General features: G+C 44.6%; 2 protein-coding genes across 2 annotated transcripts in view; both read left to right on the top strand.

Annotated features, from left to right (window-relative positions):
- KPNB1 (karyopherin subunit beta 1) overlaps nucleotides 1–13,267 on the top strand; it is a 115,242-nt gene extending 101,975 nt beyond the window's left edge. Inside the window, exons 21-22 of the mRNA XM_068121916.2 lie at nucleotides 4,578–4,739; nucleotides 10,788–13,267. Coding sequence (XP_067978017.1) covers nucleotides 4,578–4,739; nucleotide 10,788 — 163 coding nt within the window. The 3' untranslated portion in view covers nucleotides 10,789–13,267. The remainder of the gene's footprint in view (nucleotides 1–4,577; nucleotides 4,740–10,787) is intronic.
- Nucleotides 13,268–14,782: 1,515 nt separating this feature from the next.
- On the top strand, nucleotides 14,783–16,865 carry LOC144893044 (uncharacterized). Its single transcript, XM_078782651.1, has 5 exons — nucleotides 14,783–15,199; nucleotides 15,297–15,362; nucleotides 15,622–15,936; nucleotides 16,187–16,256; nucleotides 16,448–16,865. The coding sequence occupies exons 1-5, from the start codon at nucleotides 15,127–15,129 to the stop codon at nucleotides 16,863–16,865; spliced, it is 942 nt and encodes a 313-aa protein (XP_078638777.1). The 5' UTR covers nucleotides 14,783–15,126.
- Nucleotides 16,866–21,152: the final 4,287 nt, after the last annotated feature.

The raw sequence follows: 21,152 nt of genomic DNA, 5'->3' as shown, positions 1-21,152 counted from the left end.
GTGAGTGAGTGAGAGGCCCTTGGAGTTAGCTTCATCGCGGGAGATTCCAATGATTCTGAATGCTTTGGTTTCAACAGCGTGAAGACGAGCTAGGTGTGAGGCAGGAGCACCAGTCCAGAGGGGAGAGCAGTATTCCATTGAGCTGCGGATGAAAGCCTTGTATGTGGTGAGGAGCTCAGGTGTGCCAAGGAAGGACTTCGCACGACGGAGGATGCCCAGTCGGCGACTGGCTTTGGAGGCCAGATTTGAAATGTGGTTTTCCCAGGAAAGATCATGGCAGATAGTGAGACCCAAAAGCTTGAGTGACAGAACTTCTTGGAGAGGATTATTCAGAAAGTGGATGGGAGGGTTGTCCAGTCGGTCTTTTCGGAGAGACATCGTAAGAGTGTGAGATTTGTCAGGATTGAAAGACATGTTCCACTTGTTTGCCCAGTCTGTGATTTTGTCCAGGTCTGCAGAGAGTGAGGAGGCTGCAGACTGCCGATCTGAGGGATGACGAATGGAGCGACAGAGAGTAGAGTCATCAGCAAAGAGATAGAGAGGATTTTCAAGAGAGTCAGAGAGATCATTGATGAAGACCAGAAAAAGCACAGGGCCCGGAACACTGCCTTGGGGAACTCCAGCCTGAACAGGAAGAGGAGATGAGAGAAACCCATTCAGGGCCACACGTTGACTACGACTAGAGAGGAAGTCCACCAGCCATGCGTGGAGATTTCCATGGATACCAAAAGAGGAGAGTTTGGTGAGCAGAGCGGGGTGCCAGACCGTATCGAAGGCATGTGATATGTCAAGGGAGACAGCTCTAATTTCCTGTTTGGCATTGAGGACCTCCATCCATTGTTGAGAAAGCAGAAGCAGCATGTCCAGAGTAGAGTGACCAGGTCTGAAACCAAATTGATGATCAGAGATCAAGCCATTGGAGAAGAGGAAAGATTTCATATCTGAAGCAATGATGGATTCCATGACTTTGCTGATAATTGGGAGAAGGCTGATTGGTCTGTAGTTGCTGGGATCTGTTTTTGCACCTTTTTTGTGCAAAGCGGTGATGTTGGCAGATTTCCAAGCAGATGGCAGATGACCTTGAGCAAAAGAGAGGGTGAAGAGAACAGAGAGAGGGAGTGAAAGAGCGGAAGAACAGGATTTTAGGACCCGTGGGCTGATGCCGTCAGGTCCAGTTGCAGAATCAGAGTCGAGGGTTGACAGAAACTTTTCCACCTTGTCAGGAGGAAAGGACACAGAGTCCAGGAGCAGCTGGGTACGACTGGGTACGGTGGGTACAGAGAGGGATGGGTTTGGGACACAAGATTTAGAGGCAAACACAGAGTTGAGGCATTCAGCTTTTTCACGTGGCCGTGTGGCCATTTGAGGTGAGGGAGGGGATGGAGGGGGAACAAACACCAGAAACAGATTTGACCAGACGCCACCAGGATTTGGAAGAGTTTGACAGATAAGAGAGTTCTGTCCTGAGAACGGAGAGATATTGCTTCCTGGCTCTCCTGAGGGTGGACACACACTTGTTTCAGGCTTTGTGAAAGGAAATGAGATTTCCTTCCGTTGGATTTGCTTTCCAGGAGACGAAAGCAAGTTGTTTCTGGGCAATAGCTTCACCACAAGATTCCGTGTACCATGGACGGGAGGAAGGGTATGACAACTGAAGACGAGATGGGATAAATCTGTGCATGAGAGAGAGCAATTTACTTTGGAAGAATTCCCAGGATGAGTTGATGTCAGAGGCGGTAGAAATGGGAGACCAGTCCAGATGATTTATGGCTGCTTGAAGACCGTGCCAGTTGGCCTGAGTGAAACGCCAGACTCGCCGACGCTGAGGAGGCTCTCTGAGAATGGTCAGAGAGATGTCCACTTTAACAAGCACATGATCAGATGAGCCAATTGGAGCAGAAGAAGAGCAGCAGACATTTTCAAGGAAGTTAGTCATACCCAAGTCCAGAAGAGAAGATGCTCCGTTGACTGAGATCCGGGTCGGGAAATTGACAGATTGTGTCAGTCCCAGTGAGTCACAGAAGTCCTTTGCTGAAGAGCCATGGCTGGTGAGAGAGGTACCCACACCCAGCCAACTGGCATGGTGACAATTGAAATCACCACATATGAGGAAGAGAGAGTTGGGATGGGTAGATAGAAGTTGGTCCATATTATCAGACAGCGAGATGTAGATGGAGTCATCACTGTTTGGTGGACGGTACAACACACATATGAACAAAAGGTGGGAGCGAAGGGGAAGCCGTAGCCAAAGGTATTCCTGGGGGTGAGGTGGAGAGAGGGCAGTGCATAGCGAGTGAGGAAGAGAGTTTTTTTATAAAGATAGCAACCCCCCTCCAGGACGAGGCTCAGATCTATCATACCGGAGGAGGGAGTAACCTGGGAGAGATACCAAGGAATCAGGGACATCATGAAGGAGGAAAGTTTCTGTTAAGCAGATCACGTCTGGTTTATCAGAAGCAACCTGTATGGAGAGATCAGTCAAGTTTGAGCGAAGGCCCCGGATGTTTGAGGTCCATACTGTTAAAGAAGAGGAAGGGGGAGCATCGGATACAGAACAGGGGTGGGGGGGGGAGCGGTAGGGTAAGATGTGGAAGAGGTAGGGAGAGCTGTTGAAGGTGTGTCAGAGATTTCAGAATAGCTGGAGAAAGGGAAGAATGGGGCGGACAAAAGGTTTGGTGGTGATTGGGTGAGGCGCAGTGAGGTGTTATTTGAGTAGGGAGAAGAGTGAGGCAGAAGGTTGAGGGAGATGAAGGTGAAAGTTGGAAGGGGGAAGAAGCGGGGAGGACGCTTTGAGGAGGAGGGGTGAGAGGGGAGTCTAGGAGGGGAGGAGTGAGGGAGAGTCTCGGAGGGGAGGGGTGTGGGGGGAGTTTAGGAGGGAAGGGGCAAGGGGGGAGATCTGAAAGGGATGGGTGATGGGGAAGATTTGGAGGGGAGGGGCAAGGGGGAATATTTGAAAGAGATGGGTGATGGGGAAGATTTGGAGGGGAGGGGCAAGGGGGTGGATTTGGAGGGGAGGGGTGATGGGGAAGTTTTGGAGGGAAGGGGTGATGGGGAAGATTTGGAGGGGAGGGGTGAGATTGGATTTTGAAAAGTGTACGATTAATGGGAAACGAACATTTCTTGCAAAATGAGTTCCTTCGAGTCAATGAGTTCCTTGAGACCTTCGAGTCAAAAATACGTTTGAGGACGCTGAAGGATGGGTGGAGTTCTGGAGAGTTTAGGGAATGTATGAAAGAGGCACTGTAACTGCAAGAGATGGAATTTTTTTTTGGAATGAATAGATTTGGTGAGCAAGTCGAAAGCATCCTTTTATAGAAGAAGAAGAAAAAGGTGTTATAGTATATGACAGAATACAGTTCTTCAGGGGACAGTTGAAACATTTTTTAACGACGTGAACACGTGATCACGAACAACGTGGTCGAAGAACGAACGAACAAATAAAAACGAACAACGGATAAGAACAGAGAAGGGAATATATATATATATATATATATATATATATATTTTTTTTGACTTGAGATGAAAACAGAGACAGAGACCGAACGTGAAACGTGAAAAATAGAGACCGAAAGTAATTGCGAGCGCAATCGAAGAACCGCTGAGACAGAAACAAAGCCTCAAGCCAAGGTCAGACACGGTAGCCTACTAGTATTACACTAGGCCTCAGAATACGCGACACGAACTAACCGACGATTCTGTACACAGGTATGAAAAACCAACACCAAGAATACTATTAAAGACACACCAATAGTTACACACACCGAAAGAAAGATACAGTTTCGACAAAAACACAATTGTGAAAAGTTACTTAACTTCGAAAGCCTGCGCGCGTGGACAGCTTTGAAGAGACATTTAAGTCACGAGCAGAGACGTGAAGACACTTTGAAGAGATTTAAAACGTTAGACAAGTGGTCGATGTTCGGGGAAGTTACGGGGAGAAGAGAAAATCTAAGAAATAAGCAATACAGCGAAGGAAAGAACTTAAATTCACAGAACACCTATGGGGGTAGGGAAGCCGAGAGAAACCAGGCCACGCACGCGGTGGGACAGAAAACGATTAAATTATACAAAAGTTTGCAAAAATTGCAAATCGACACCAACTGGAAAACACACTGCAACACATGCACAATAAAAAGCGAGTAGAAATTGACGAAGACACGAATGGAAAAAAATACTATAACTTTTGCTGCAGTGCAGAGGTCGAAGACGCTTCCTTGCTCCAGGGACCGGAAACAAACTGTTAATCAAAGTTCACATACAAAGCTTATAGATCATGGTTGGAGATGTAAAACGAGTTGAAAAGACCCTTCCCATGTCTTTTTTCTCAAGACTGTGCGGATTGAGGTGTTCTATGAACTCTGTAGTTTGCTTTTGCTTTTGTTACAACGGTCGGGGACTTGCCTCTAATATTTGCGAGATAGTGTTTTGTGTGAGACTTGCAATTTGCAAGGTAATGAGATTTGTCTCTACATTTTTTTTTTCTGCCATTCCGGGTTATAAAAAAATTTGTATGCACTGATTTTTCTTCTGTTGTTTTAAAGTTTTAAATGTTGCATTGACTTAGCCGCTGGTTGCAGGGATTTGTGTGCAGCGTTTGGCAAGGAATTGGTGAAGTTGTTGGACATAAGACCAATGATAGCTGAGCTGCTGACAGAAGGTCGACGCTCCAAGACTAACAAGACAAAGACACTTGCTAACTGGGCCACAAAGGAAGTCCGAAAGCTCAAGAATCAAATTTGGTGAGTTGCAAAGGCTCAAATGGGTGACCTGTGAAGGGATTTTATATATCTATATTATAATAGGCGTAGGTGATACGTCTGTCCGGGGATGTGGCTTAGTCCGTTTGCAGAGTATTTCCACCCATAGCTCCACCCATTCTTGGAGAGGCTTCATGTAAACAAATATCCACCATTTTATTAACTCGAATAGCTTTGAGGCCTGTTTAGTTAGGCCCGTGCTGTCTTTCTCTCTCACACAGGTTTATTTCAACTCAAATTCGATATATCATTTCATTTTTAACAGTCGCTAACATAGTTTTAGACTCGGTTGAAAAAAAACGGGAAGAAAATCCGATGAAAGTTTCCGTTTAAAGAACGAAATGAATTCTCAAAGGCCTGTAAAATATAGCCCATTCATTGAGTCACCTTCACGATTTTATATCGAATTCACCATCTGATTTAATTTTTATCAATGGTTTTAGACTCGGTGTCAGAAATAATTGAGAACATTCACGCACACACAGGAAAATGCAGAGATATATTTTTTTAAATCGCGCCATGATGATACACGAAAATACACCGCCTAAAATAACAGTCGAGGAAAATGACGACATATATTAAAAATTCGCTTTTTCTTTTCCGTTAAGATATATTACTTTTCCGTTTGATGACAGTCGTCACAAAAACGTCAACAATGATGCCGACATATATTTCTTCGTTCTTATTTCATTCAACATTATTATCCGGAAGTAAAGGTTCACGTGTTCCCTGGTGTTGGGCTAGCGGCTAGGGTGCCGGCTTAGGATCCAAGGATCCTGGGTTCGAATCCCGGTCGATCGCTGAATTAACGCCAGGGGGGTTGACTCAGCCTGTCATCCTTCCGAGGTCGGCTAATTGAGTACCAGTTCACTCGTAATTCCCTGTTTGTCGTTAAAGGCGGCAAAAAGGGTTGGCGTCAGGAAGGGCATCCGGCCGTAAAACATTGCTTCAAAAAGGGGACCGAAAAACAACAACAACCACGGTTCCCGAAAAAGGCCAACCCCCGCTTTGCGGGGAAAAATGGCCTCTAAAGGTGGTTATATATTTTTTTTTTAAAGGTTCACGTGTTCATTTCACGTGTGAAAAAACAAACTCCATTTCACGTGTGCATGGACGTGTAAATCACATTTGTAAAATATATAAATTAACAGACGGGAAATTGCTGAGAGATATTTCTTCGTTTTTATTTTATTAGTTACGAGCAGAAGTACCCGGCGTTGCCGGGCGGGGAGGGAGGAGGGAGGGGCACGTACACTTTAAACATGTATATACATCAGGGTGGAGCTTATTTCTGAACTTTTGAAATATGATCTTCTTACCCTCTCAATTTGTTCCTATATATGAAATAAAAATTCAGGCAAAATATGAGCACAATTGAACAATATTTAGGGGTAGATCAATGATGGTAAAGTTTCTGATACCCCAAAGCTGCGGCCGCCCTTTTATTTCGCATACTACTGATAATAGATTAATTCTGTTGATAAATTAAGAACCCAATTTTAACTACTAAGTAAATTGACACTCTCTCCTATCATCATACACACAACATGCAATCATTGTGGTAAAATTAATTACTGGGAACACAGATAAAACCTTTAAATTATAAAACTCTGTGCTCCATTAAATAAATAATTACAGTAGTAATATGTACATTGTACATACACAATATCTGTTATAATAAAAGAGTAAAATGTTCGTTGAGCTAGAGTCTGCTAGACAATAAATGCTAAAATGAGATGTAGCGCTGACTTGGGAACGCTTATCACCATAGTATCTAAAAGTAAACACTGTACATAGGTGTATCACAGAACACTATTTGAAAATAAAAACGAAGTTATCACAGGCTTTGCAGAGAATCACCGACACAATGGGTGTATAAACATGGTATAATATTATCACAGATTATAGAAGCATAATCATTGTGGTTCAACTGGTTCATATCTATTATCCAACCAATCATCCGAATCCCATTGTTTTTCTGATAAATTGACAATGCAAATTTTCCATGAATTTTTTTCCAGACATGTTCAGACTTGTTTACTGTTTGGACTCAATGGACTGACTATGCTGACTAAGCAACAGCTGCAACACTGTTGCAGCAGTATGTTTGTGTAATTGCTTGAGGCATTGTGCTCACTGCTCAGTTATTAATAGAACTGTTTGAATTTTCTTGATTCTTAATTTCTTAATGCTATGTTCTACTTCTTTCAGATTCATATCTGATTGAAAATGTCATCTGTGGAAAAACCAACAAGATCTCAAACCAAGTTGTATCTCCTTGGCGACTCTGTGACTGAATTAAGTGGCAGCAAGTTGCCATCATGGCGTATGGCTCTTGGATTCTTCCTACATCACCATCTCGATCTGAAGGAGACCGTAAGACAATCGTCGGATGTTACCATCACGGAAATAGCTAACTTTTGGAAGAAAGCTAGAATCCCGATGAGAGCTCATCAAAACTGCCAAACCAAGCTTGAGCAGACATTTGAAGAATGGCGTCTTCTGAAAAAGAACAAAGCGCGAACGTCACCAACTCAACTCGCGAGAGAGTCGGCTTTTGTTTCCAGGCTTGAAGACCTTTTTGATGTCGCTCATGCTGATGCTCTGACCAATACATCAGTATTACAAGAAGACAAGGATTTCTTGTTAGCCCAGCGAGAAAAGGGAAGAAGGGGGTCGCTGGCTGGAGTAGATGTAAAGCTTGCTGCGAAGGAGAAAACGGCGTCCAAAAGAGAGGAGGAAATGCTTGCCAGGCGACAGTGAATGAAGCAAATGAAACAGTTAGCAGCTTCTACAGCTGAACTGATTTCATCTGGTTCTGAATCTGAAAACAGCTCAGCAGAAGATAGTGAAAAGATGGAAACTGGGGACAATGCAAGTGAGGGAGCTGCTGGAGGCATCACATTTCAGACACAAAAAAGAAAGAGGGGGCGAAAAACTGTCGTTACTGAAGAACTCGCAGCCGCTCTCGATCGCACAAAAGTGTCAGACCGCAAAGCCGTTTTTGTTATAGCAGAAACTGCCAAAAGCTTGGGACAGAACATTGATGAACTTGCTCTAAACAGAGACTCAATTCGCCGACAAAGAGTACAACACCGAGTCCAGAGATCTGCAAATATAAAGGCGGAGTTTCAGGGTAACGTTCCCCTTGTTGTTCACTGGGACGGCAAACTGATCCTTGATCTAATTGGAAAAGAGAAGGTTGATCGCCTGCCAGTATTGGTTTCAGGGAAAGGAGTTTCTCAGCTACTCACAGTTGCCAAGCTTCCATCTGGAACAGGCGAGGCTCAGGCTGCTGCTGTCTTTGGAGCCATTGAAGACTGGGGCATAGCCGACAGCATCCGAGCTATGTGTTTTGACACGACCAGCTCAAACACTGGTCGGATCGTTGGTGCCTGTGTCCTCCTAGAGCAGAAGCTTGAGAAGGAGCTCTTGTCACTAGCTTGCAGGCATCACATTATGGAATTGATAAATTGGTGCAGTGTTCCAAGTGTGTATGGGATTGGGAGCCAAATCTTCTCCCGAGGTTCCACTCTTCAAACGCTTCCAGGAATACTGGGGATTCATAGACACGGCCAAGTATGAACCAGGGATTGCAGCTGATGACGTGGCAAGTCTAGTGGAAGACATAAAGCAAGGCACTATCGATTATGCCAACAAGCATCTTGAACAGAGTCAGCCGAGAGATGATTATAAAGAATTCTTGGAACTTGTGATTGTCTTTCTCGGTGCTGCTCCTGCCAGAGGAGTGCGATTCATGTCACCCGGAGCAATGCACCACGCCCGCTGGATGTCCAAAGTAATATACTGTCTCAAGATCTGGATGTTCAAGGCTCAATTCAAACTGACTCCTGCAGAAAAGAGAGGATTACGTGATGTGTGTGTATTCACAGTACGTGTCTACCTGACAGCCTGGATCTCTACACCTCAAGCATCAGGTGCTCCTTACAGTGACCTACTGCTGCTGAAGTCACTGCTTGAATACTCATCAATCCATCCAGCCATCTCAAAGTCAACATCACGCAAGTTTTCCAATCACGTGTGGTACTTGTCACAGGAACTTGTTAGCTAGGCTTTCTTCGACAGTCGGGTCAGTTCGTCAACCAAGAGACTGATGGTGAGTGCCATGAAGAATGAAGAAGACCAAGATCAGGATCATTCCAAGCGAATCACTGTTGCTCTTGATTCATTCAAGGACAAGAACTTGGAAGATTTCGTCACAGCAAGGTCAATGGAACTTCCAGATGGATTTCTCGCGGTTGATCCAGACTTGTGGGATGACAGAGACGACTACAAGCAGGCTGCAGAAACAGTCAACTCTCTAAAAGTTGTCAATGACTACGCTGAACGTGGAGTGGCACTCATTCAGGAGTACAGTGGGTTGATAACCCGCGATGAAACTCAGCTGCAATTCCTGCTGCAAGTTGTCGAGGACCATCGCAGAATGTACCCTGATAGCAGAAAACATACACTGTCCGGGATGCCATGAAAATAATAAATTTGGGGTTTGCTGGACATTGTCAGACTGATACTATGAACTCTGTCAGAAACTGAACAAAGAATTCACTATTAACGTGTTCAAAAATAAATACTGTGTTCAAGTGTGTTGTTTAAAATAAATTAAGATATAGTCTGATATACTCGTAATTCGTTGAATTTTTATAATTTTCATAATCTTTGAGGCCCTTGAGCTACCCCTAAACATAATAATGTAGTGCTCAAACTTCTTATACAGTGTTTCTATATTATATGGAACAGATTAAGGGGGTAAGACTTTCAAAAATAAAAATGTAGTTTTTAAAAAGAATTTAAGCACCACCCTAATATACATGTGGGATGTGGGATATATACATGTGCCGTGGGACATGTGTAGGTGTACGTGTGTGGGTGTACGTGTGTTTGTGTGTGTATATGTGTTTATGTGTGAGTGGGTGTGCATGCACATGCATTCACATGTTATCAGAAGTAAATACATTGTGTTGATGACATCATTTGTGCATCTGATAAATTGCCAGTAACCATTTTGTGAAACTGAATGTGCAGGTGCAGCATCTAACTCAATATGTCGAAATGTCACACACGTCCATGCCCGTGGGATTCCCACGGGTGACCCCACTAGTATATATATATTTGACTGAGGAAGCATACTAACCCTATGACATGACACTGACGTCATGCATATAAATTATATGCATGATGTCAGTGTCATGTCATAGGGTTAGTGTGCTTCCTTAGTCAAATTTAATGTTCTTGACTGCAAACCTGATTGTCGAGGAGCAGGGCAGAGACAATGTGTCAGCGTGGCAGGCTACACTTGTTTTATATATATATATATATATATATATATATATATATATATATATATATATATATATATATATATATATATACATATATATATATATATATATATATATATATATATATATTAAATATATCGGTCAAAGATCTGTATTTGGAGAGGAAGGGAACCTAAGGTTGAATTTCAAGTCCATGATGGCTGCATTGATCATTTTTACAATTTTCATTTTGTAAAAAATTCGAATCGAGTTTTTTCTTGTTTGTTTTTTTTAAAATAATATATTTTTTCCCATTGTTACATCAAAGAATACATCGATGTCCAAAAAAAGCGGCTTGGCGACCTAAGTTATTAATATCTGTTAAACACATGCTTTCTACAGCGATACCTACAAAGCAAGACATGGTTGTTTCCATGGAAATTCCAAGTTGGAGTTGTCGGTGATAAGTTGAAATTGCTTGGCTGGGTAGTTGATTTGCATGTATGATTGTATGTTGTATATTATTAGGATTGTATATTATTGTTGCATGTATGGCGTCAGGAAGGGCATCCGGCCATAAAAACATTGCCTCAAAACAGGGAACCATGATTGTCATGGGGCCCGCAAGGCTAACCCCTGCTCTGGCGGGGAAAATGGCCTTAAAACGATCATTCATTCATTCATTGTATGTGTGTGTTTCCTTTTTTTCACTCCATGCTCCTCCCACCCCATTTACCCCTCCTTTTTTCAGATTCCATCAGTACAACAGCTTTTAAACTGAAATGGGCTAGGAACAGGTGTGGGCGAGTGCGGATGAGTCTGAGTGAGTGAGAGTGTGTGAGAGATGGAAATCCCCGCTCGTACAAGCAGTGGGCGACCAACTCAGATGTGTGGCGAGGCTGGCTGTGTACGCCGCCGGCGTCTGCCAAGGCTACTACCGAGAGTGCCCAGAGATATGATGCCAAATGACGGCTGTGGCCGGCATGTTGCCACAGCCTCGGCCAGACAACACCGGCAGAACGAGTCTCCATTGGAAGCTGTGTGCATGTGTGTGTGAGGTCATGTCCCCTGTTCCTCCCTGAACCTTACGGACGCCTTTGAAGATGGACATTGTGTACAACCATGCTACTACCACTTGCAGCTTTTGTGCGATTTGCTCAAGAAAAGCATTTACCCGGATTACGCCAACTCTGCGCTACGTATACATAAATAAAAACAGTGTCATAGAGCAGCTTTACACTCAAGTGCTGCCCTTTTCTTTTTTCCCTTTTTTATTTCTTGAAATCTTACATTTTGTTCTATTGTTGCGCTCCCTGAGACCATCACTTGGAACCCTCCAAACATGTGTGGACCGTTTTGACTTTGCTTCTGGGCTTGGTCATGTTTTGGTGTCTGAGCTGGGCCAAATGCTCAATTAGAAAGGACGCGTTTGGCAGTGCAAGCAAAATGACAGAGGATTATTGGCTCTATTTTGTGCGATTTGTTAATGTGAAGTTCACTGGTCTCGGTGCAGGACCAAACTCTTGTGCTTCCAGGATTTTTTGTGATGGAGGAAAACGAACTGCATTTCAGGAATTTTTTTTTTTTTTCGGAATTGGCTTGCATTGTGCGACTTCAAAGCCATTGAGCACTTTATAAATGTATTTTTGCATACGATGCCTTCATTAGAAGAAGTGTGGGAAATTTGTAATTTTCATTCGGCCAAATGTTTAAAAAAAAAAAACTAACAAATAAACGCACATTTGATTAAGGAAAATGATACTTGAAAATAGGCAAGGCCTGCCAAATTGAGTGCCTTCACGGTGCCCAGGGCATGGTTGAAAAGAAGCACATGGTTTTGGGTGTTCCAACCACAAAAGTGAGTCATTATCTTTGTCCAGTGTTTCACGCGGTATCTTTAGGTCACGTTTGAGTCATTCCCACTGGCCAGGGCGACGTCGACAGTTGCGTTGCCGGTGACGTCACGGCGGATGCTTGCTTCTGCCCTCCAGGTTCGCCCGCTCCACCTTTCTGTCCTTGCAACCACGAGTAATCCGGAGTTGTTGTTTTTTATTCTTTTTTTTCTTTCTTTTGGACATCACAAATTGGCAGTTCGTGCAGGCGGTGGTTGAGATTTGTTGCTACTAATTGAAATGCCTTCAAATAGCAACGGCCTTTTTGGATTAAGAAAAATAAATAAACTTGGATTAATCACGCTGCTGCCCTGTCTCCCCAGTTTAATCTGCGTCCTGTATTCCTTTTTGGTTTTATCTTCAGTACCGGGAGTGGTTTAACGATCCTGTGTTTTCCAATTGATTCGACATTATTTTAGCTTCTTTCTTTGGTGTTTCTCTTCATCTTCCAGTGTGTGATCTTTTTCCAAGTTATTTTTGTCTTAAATTTCTGCTGCTCCGCTTGTTGTTTTTTTGCTCTTGTAATACAATAGCATTTGCGGTTATATATCTCATTGACCCTTTTTATTATTATTTTAACCCTATTTCCCCTTCTGTCGTCGCCCCCCCCCCCCCCAGGTCCCAATTCTAATTTCTGTCTTAGTCTTTTCCAGTTGAGGTTGTTCTTCTTTGCCCTTCACAATAACAGCTTTCTTTCACAAGCTTAATGTAAACTTCCCTGGTTGGCCTGCTTACGAAGCCATCGAAACAGTATGTGCTGTCCTGAGTGTTGATTTTAACCTATGAAACTCCACATGACCTTTGTACATCGGTCTTTTTTATTATTATTTTTTTGGGGGGGGGAGATCAATTGTTATGTCCTGTTCAGATATCTCCTTGGATGGATGGTTCGTTTGATTTCATCGAGTTTCCATTTGGAGTTCGTTCCGTGTGTGGTTCAGCCGCACATTGTGCTGATTATATTTGGGGCTTTGAAATACAGGTACAATAATTTTTGTGGCTTTTCTGCTATTTGATCTTCTCTTTTTTTTCTTTTTTTTTCTTTTATTATTGATTTTTGACGTTTGATTCATTCACAGTAAGGGTTTTTTTTGTGGTTTTGGCACTCTTGCATTCACGGTGCCCTTCGGCTGATAAGGGCTTCTTATCACAACTTTCACATGGTCATTGTTGTCCGAGACAGGAAAGCAGAAACGGTGCTCTCCATCCGGTACTGGTGTTAATATTGTGGAAATGCAAGTGACTATTTTATACAGCCCCCTTTTTTTGTTGTGGTTCATGGTAATGCCATGTGTAGATTTTCTTTTTTTAATGCTGTTCGAGTAAAAAAGAAAAGTTATGAATTGACTGGCCTGATTTTGAAATTGCGGAAGGGGCCCTTTTTCTCACTTTGCGAGTGTTACATACCGCTGCTGTCATGTATTAATCATGCCAATAACAGTTTACTTGTTGACCATCATATCAAGTGCGGTATTTTTGGATGAACGTGACACCTTCACATGCAAAGGATAGTGGTACAAATAACTTTTTTTTAGGTAGATCCCACAAAACACTACCCAACCACCTCACTATTGCAACCGCCTTTTGGGGTAGGCTCGTGATCGCTTTTGGCCTGAGGCTTTCACCACCTGCCTGGCGAGGCTTGATGTTCAAATGAAGACTGAAATTTGGTCTGGGGTGCTTCCCTACTCTACGAAAGACACCCTGAGATCTTTCACGTCCATCCAACGACCAGAGGTTGCAGAAGGGTCCTCTGCCTCGCATCCTTCGGCTGGACGGCACGCACATTGCGGACTCGCCCTGTGTGCGAAATACCAAGATCATGATTTATAGTTAGACGAGATACGGTCCTCAGCAGGATCCTGCCACCTTTGCACCAAGTACTGCCTGTGATGATTTTCCTTTCGATCTTCTCAAATTGAGAATAACCAGACACAGTCACCACGGTATAAAAATGACTGCACAGCACCATTTTGTCCTGCAAACCTACCTGCATGTTTCACGTAATCCATCCTTCAAACTCTCTGGGAAATGTGCAGCAGCTCACAAGGTGTACAAGTCGGTTAATTGATGTAGATATTAAACGTGGCCGGACCCATGACTGCTTCACCATTTTGCGCACAGATAAAATTGTAAATCTCAATCACGTGTAGTAGTTTTGTAGCTAGTTAACGTCCTGGCTGACCTCCCTTCGTTTTTCCTGCCATTCCCTTTGCCACTTGGAAGAAAACCTACCACTGAACCCTCACTCCCACAGATCTCCCGATGTCCCACTGAACCCTCCCTCCCACAGATCTCCCGATGAAACCCCTCCCACAGATCTCCCGATGTCCCACTGAACCCTCCCTCCCACAGATCTCCCGATGTCCCACTGAACCCTCCCTCCCACAGATCTCCCGATGTCCCACTGAACCCTCCCTCCCACAGATCCCCTGATGAAACCCTCCCACAGATCTCCCGATGTCCCACTGAACCCTCCCTCCCACAGATCTCCCAATGTCCCTGCTCTCAAATGTTGTGCTTGTGTGGTTCCCCTTCTCTCCCCATCTTGTCTATCGCTCCCCTTATTATATGTTTTATGTGTCCGATTTTTTTTTGTGTGATTAATGTTAGCTCTTTCACGAGCCTCGATCTTGTACACAAACAAAAAACAAACGCCAAATGTACCACTGAACCCGGGTTGAAAAACGTGCCGCCCCTGTGCTTTGTCTTCCTTGTTAATTTCACAAACCCCAATTTCTTGGCAATTCGGGCCACCCCAAATGGTTTTTCTTTTGTCGGACCCTTCCCAAAGCGGGCCGTAGTGGGGTGGGTGGAAGTACGTCACGACTGACCAATCAGGTGGCGAGTGGGCGCGACCGTTGGGTCCATTTCCGGAGCGAGCGGGAAATAGCCATGGCGGTCAGGAAAATTGACATTCCGTGGAGTCACGCCGAAACGTTATCACTTATTGGAGCGTGCGGCGACAACAGAATCCAAAAAATGCAGCAAGGGACCTTCAGGAACCAAAAAGTCTTTCAACAAATAAGTGAATCGCTTTGTTGCACGGGGGTGCGTCGCAACGCCACACACTGACACAGTGACAGTGCAGAGAAAAAATAAAGAAACTTAAATCCGAATACAGGAGATGCAAAGAGCACAACGGAAGGAGCCGGTACGGCCCCAAAACGTTCAGATATTTCGACAGGATTGAAGACAATGGGTCGTCGTCCACGATGCTCCGGTGATGACGTTGAGGTGGCGGTGATGGACGTGCCGGATCATTTGGCGGGTAAGTCCACCTTGCCTTGATTGGGCACTTTCTAATGGAGATGTTCGGTTTCTGTGATGTGACTTTATGTAATCAACGAATCCTGTTTCACCCACAGCGGCCGAACCACCTGAGTCTTCCTCACCTGTGCCCTCTGCGGTGCCCGTTACAACAACGCACGCAAGTACGTACAAATATAGACAAGGGGGGGTGGGGGGGGGGGAATATTTATTGTTGAAGCATTTCATTTTTATTATTTATAATCTATCTTTTGATTTTCGGTAAAAGGACCATATGGTATGACAGAAAGGTGTACGCTTCACATCACCTGCAGGAGCCAGGTGATGTATAACATGGTTGGCGATTTGAATTTCCAAATTAAAAACCAAAGCAGTTGCCTTCCCGTTGTGCCTCGTGTAACTGGTTTCCTTGTTTACATGAAGGAACACCAAGGAAGAGAAGGAGGCAAGAAAAAGATGACCTGCTGGCATATCTGAAGGAAAGCGACGGCAAGTATATTCGTTTGCAAGAAAGCATGATCGAAATGGAGAGGGAAGAATGGAGGTTGGAGAGAGAAGAATGGAGGTTGGAGAGAGACGAGCGGAGACTGGAGAGGGAGGAACAGCGGGAGGAGTGTCGGAGGGAGAGAGAAGACACTGAACGTTTCAATGGGATGGTCTGCAGTGTTTTGCAGCAACTTGCAGCAGCTCTCAGTAATGCCTCGGTCACAAATGGCCTGCGGCGTGTTGGCGGCGGCCGTAAGTCCCCAAAATTGCCATAACCGTGCGGTGGCCGCACGGTAGATACGGTAGCCGTGAGGCGATCTCAAGATTTTTTGCTCGTCGCAGGGGCTTACGATTTTTTAAATTTGACATTAAACTATTTTTCGGAAATCGCTAGGCCGTAGGCCGCAACCCCACCGCATGTAGTATCGCAACGTCACTGTACGGTTGCCGTGAGGCGACCTCAAGGTCACCTCATGGTTTTTACCCTGTCTGGTGTGCCTAGAAAATCGTACGGCAGCCGCAACAACCGTGAGGCCTCCTTACTGTCACCTCATGGTGGTCTTGCGGCCTCCGTGAGATGGCCGTACGATGTTCTAAATATCGTACAGCGGCCGCAACAACCGTGCGGGCGCCTTGCGATTGCCTTGCGGTCGCCGTGAGGGCGCCTCGCGGTTCGCCTTGCGTTCTCCTCACGCATTTTGATTTCATGACTTTTACGATTGCCGTGCGGACCCCGTAACATTTGTGAACACTGCTGCCGCAGCCCGCAAAGCCGTACGATTTGTAAAAATCCCATCTACAAACCGCAGAACCGTGCGGCGGCAGCATCATATGTGACTAAGCACGGACTCAGACTGGCCATCACGTTGCGCTTTTTGGCGACGGGTGACTCGTACCACAGTCTGGCGTTCAATTTTCGTGTTGCCCATAACACTATCTCCATCCTGGTGCCGCAGGTGTGCAGTGCCATTGTAGCCGAGTACAAGGATGAGGTCCTGGTGCTCCCTTCGACCCATGACGCCTGGCGAGGAGTGGCAAGTGGCCGTGCGGACCACTTTTACGATTGCCGTGCGGACCCCGTAACATTTGTGAACACTGCTGCCGCAGCCGGCAAAGCCGTACGATTTGTAAAAATCCCATCTACAGACCGCAGAACCGTGCGGCGGCAGCATCATATGTGACTAAGCACTAACAGGGAAAAGCAAGACAAAGCATTTACCAACAAAGGCCCACCTCGCCAGTGTATGTAGATTGCAGTAGGTCTGTGGAAGTGTCTGCACACTCGAGCTGGTCAGAAGCTGATGCAGATTGATTGCAATTGTGTCGCTGGGTTATATCGATTACATTACATCTAAGAATGAATGATCTGAGGTTATATACAGACTTGGCATTTAATATGGAATATTTTTTTTGTGGGGGTGAACTTACTTTTCAAGATGTCTTAGAACCAAAAGTTCATTGGAATTATGTTGAAATTATTCTAGATTTTGTTAATGTGACCTTTAAAAGAAACAAAAACCACATTTGACATTTCGAAGCAAATAAATTGATCCTTGAAAGTGATGTAAACTGATATCGAACTCAATTCACGGACAGTACTGTGTTAAACTTCTGTACGTTTTCCAGAAGTATCTCTTTATTTTGCACATTAGCCAAAAAAAAAATTCAACAAAAACAAAAGCTAAATTATGATTGGGATTACGGACAGTAAAATTACAGTTCAGTACTTCGTGTAACCCCCACGAGCATTCAGGAGAGCACGTACACGTTGAGGCATGCTGTTCACGAGATTTGCCAAGGTTTGGACAGGAATCGCTTCCCATGCATTGACAATAATCTGCTGCAATTCACGCACAGAGGTCGGCTGCTGGTCCAAGTTGTCGATTTGACGCGTTAATTCTGCCCACAAGTTCTCTATCGGATTCATATCCGGGACATGGCAGGCCACTCCATATGCTCTACACCACGGTCAGCAAGAAAGTGTTGGATCATGCGAGCACGATGAGGCCGTGCATTTTCACCTTGGAAGACAAAGTTTCCTCGAAAGGCTGCACGAGCAAATGGAAGCAATGTTTCTTCCAGAATGGCCCTGTACTTGAACTGGTTCAGGTTTCCATTCAGAACAACCAGGTCAGTTATTGCCCCCTGCATGAAAAGCAGCCCAAACGGTCACCCCACCACCTCCAGCTTGGACTCTTGGCACTATACAGTCTTCGTTGTGGGCTTCATGCACTTGTCTGTGCACTCGGACGCGGCCATCTTGACGATAGACCAGAAATCTAGACTCGTCACTGAAGGTCACGTGATTCCAGTGTCCTGGCTGCCATTGACGGTGCTGTCTGGCCCACTGCAATCGGCGCTGGTGGTGTTGTCTGATCAGGCGTGGCTTTCTCAGGGGATGCCTGGCACGATAGCCTGCTTGAACCAGTCGTTGGTTGACTAGCCTTCTGGATACAGGCACATTTGTCAGTTGCTGCCACTCAGCCCTAAGCCGATTAGCTGACTTGGTACGGCCATTGCAGACTAACCGGTGCAGCTGGCGATCATCTCCTTGTGGTTCTGCGTGGGCATCCTGGCCTCGGTATTAGAGTAGGGACACCCCTCTGAGCATTTCGTTTCACGATCTTTGACACCTGACCTTGAGTGATGCCATACTGCCGAGCAATAGCACACTGTTTCATGCCAGAATTTCGTAAAGCCACCACTCCATGACAAACAGCATTGTCAAGTTGACGGACTATCTCCAGAGGAAGTGGCAATAACTTTTGTAGACGTGCAGCAGTTGTTTTCCACTAATACAGAACGCAACAACCCTTATATACCCGATTGTGATGCCAACAATCGTCAAATGTACCTGTCCTTACATTTTGTCACGCCACCTGTGATATAATCCTGTTATTGACTTCTTGCTGCGAAAGACAATCAGTGACATGGTTCTTTCAACAAAGACATCACCGAAGGGTAAAAGAAACTCACCAGATTGATATACTGAGTTCAGAAAGCAAACCCAATTCAAGAAAAAATATATATTCCATATTAAATGCCAAGTCTGTAGATTACATTACGTCTGAGTGAGGGCTGACCCAATATTACTGTCTCACGGGTTAATGGGGCCTGACAGGAGAGATACGTACGCAAACTCGCCTCCGAGCTGTCCAGCCTGGGTTCGAATCTCAACCGAGCCATAAACTGTCTTACAGGCAGGTGCCGTCCCTCAGATGAACGTTAAACAGGCGTCTCGTCTGCCGGAATTATCTTGTGGACGTTCGAGATACCACGGTGTCCTTGGGGAAGAGTCGGCGAGCTATCGCTGGCACTATGAATAAATTCCAAGTTCCTGCTCAACCCTACAGAGGGCACTGCATCAATGGCACAGCTGCGCCCCATAGCCAGTGATGCAGCTCAGCAGCCTTGTGCTGCATTCAAAAGAAGGACACGTTAATAAGCCAATCTCCAAGCACAATGGATGGCCACACAAGTTTTCACCAAATAGGGGAATTTATTGACAGAAAATGGGGGATAAGGGAAGAGAACACAGCTGCTCAGCAGCAATCACTGTTAAATAAATAAACTTGAAAGAGCTATCAGAGATTGCAGACCCTCGCCAGGATTTGTTTTGTGTGGCAAATAAATGGAGGGACGTACTAAATGGAAGGTCATTTATTACAAATGAAAGGTCTCAAGGTGGAAACCGTCTTAAAATGTCCAAGCAATTTAAAGGGTGTATCTTAACGTCAAAAGGGTCAGAATTGTCTGAAGGACCTTAAAACATCTAAAGGGGTATTGAAAGGTCAAAGGTGTCAAGGTCTGGGGGGTATGAGGGGGTAATAGTCACAAAGGTGTGTTCCAATAGTATGTAATTGAAGTAATTAATAGACACATGGTCAGTCTCACGTTCAAACGGTGCATAATAAATAAACATACTCGCATTTCAATAGTACCTAATTAATAGACACATGGTCAATCTCACGTTCAAACAGTACATAATGAATAAACGTACTCACATTTCAATAGTACGTAATTAATAGACACAAGGTCAATCTCACGTTCAAACAGTACATAATAAACATACTCACATTTCAATAGTACGTAATTAATAGACACATGGTCAATCTCACATTCAAACAGTACATAATTAATAAACATTCTCGCATTTCAATAGTACGTAATTAATAGACACATGGTCAATCATGTACAAGCAGTACATCTATATATATAAAACACAGTTTGTGTGTGTGTGTGTGTGTAATGTTACCGATAGACTCCTAAACGGAGAGGCTCACGAACTTGATATTTGGCACAAACATGGCCATTGAGCCTGGTACGAACATGGTCGACCGAAAAATTTATTTCATAATATTTTTGAACCATATTTTTACCTCCGCGCATTTCAGCGAGGAATATTATGACCGGAATGGCAGAGCAGCGCGCTGATTCGCTCAGAGCGATCACGTGATGTTCCAACTTTGCCGCCATAATCTTAGTTATGCGTACGCACGTAATTCAGTTTTTTCACATTTCAGCGAGGAACATTGCCATTCACACCACATAGGTTTTTTTTTCTTTCATCTTTCGATCCATATTTTTGGATCTGAAGGGGTTTTTGGCTGAAGCCATTGGCTATTTTGGCCATTTTTGGCTGAAGGGGTTTATTTTCATTTTATCTTTCCCTTGACGCCGCCCCCGCCCCCCCCCCCCCCCACCCCCCAGAATTTCCATGTTTTAAATGTTTCCCGGTGTGTACCCTGGATAAGAATAGGTACACCGTATCCCTGCGTGTCGTAAAAGACGACTAAGAGGGTTGGCGTCAGGAAGGGCATCCGGCCATAAAAACATTGCCTCAAAAAGGGAACCATGACAATTACAACTACATATGGGCAGGGTACAGCCCGAAGTGGAGATCGGTTTCTGAGGTTTGGGACATGGAATGTAGGGACAATGACAGGGAGATCAGGAGAAGTGGTGGAAGTATTGGTCAGAAGAAGAGTGGACATATGTTGTGTGCAAGAGACGAGATGGAAGGGAAGTGGTGTGAGAATGGTGAAGGGTAGGCAGGGACAGAAATACAAGTTTGTGTGGCAAGGGTGCCTGGAGGGCGTGAATGGTGTTGGTGTCCTGTTTTCTGAGGTGTATGTAGACAGTGTGGTGAGTGTGACGAGAGTGAGTGATAGGTTCATGATGGTGAAAATGATGATTGGAAAGCTCTTGGTGAACGTCATCTCGGGATATGCTCCGCAGGTTGGTCGAAGGGATGAAGAAAAGGACAAGTTCTGGTGTGCGATAGAGAAGCTGATGGAAAACGTGAAAGATGAGGAAGTTGTTGTGGTAGGAGGAGACCTAAATGGACACGTGGGAAGGAGTATGGATGGTTTTGACGGAGTTCATGGGGGTTACGGATATGGTGTGAGAAATGGAGAAGGTGAAAGGATTTTGGAGTTTGCTGATGGAGCTGATTTGTTGATTTGTAA

The sequence above is a fragment of the Myxine glutinosa genome, chromosome 7 (assembly GCF_964187855.1).
Source record: "Myxine glutinosa chromosome 7, kmMyxGlut1.1, whole genome shotgun sequence".
NCBI classification, from domain to species: domain Eukaryota; kingdom Metazoa; phylum Chordata; class Myxini; order Myxiniformes; family Myxinidae; genus Myxine; species Myxine glutinosa.
The sequence above is the reverse complement of the archived record's forward strand: the minus strand, read 5'-3'. Positions and strand labels throughout refer to the sequence as shown.

What these genes read in the sequence shown, in the direction of transcription:
- LOC144893044 (XM_078782651.1), top strand. Translation starts at nt 15,127, where the DNA reads ATGGGTCGTCGTCCACGATGCTCCGGTGATGACGTTGAGGTGGCGGTG. An exon ending in CGTGCCGGATCATTTGGCGG is followed by an intron (nt 15,200 to 15,296) that starts GTAAGTCCACCT and finishes TTTCACCCACAG; the next exon opens with CGGCCGAACCACCTGAGTCT. An exon ending in CGTTACAACAACGCACGCAA is followed by an intron (nt 15,363 to 15,621) that starts GTACGTACAAAT and finishes GTTTACATGAAG; the next exon opens with GAACACCAAGGAAGAGAAGG.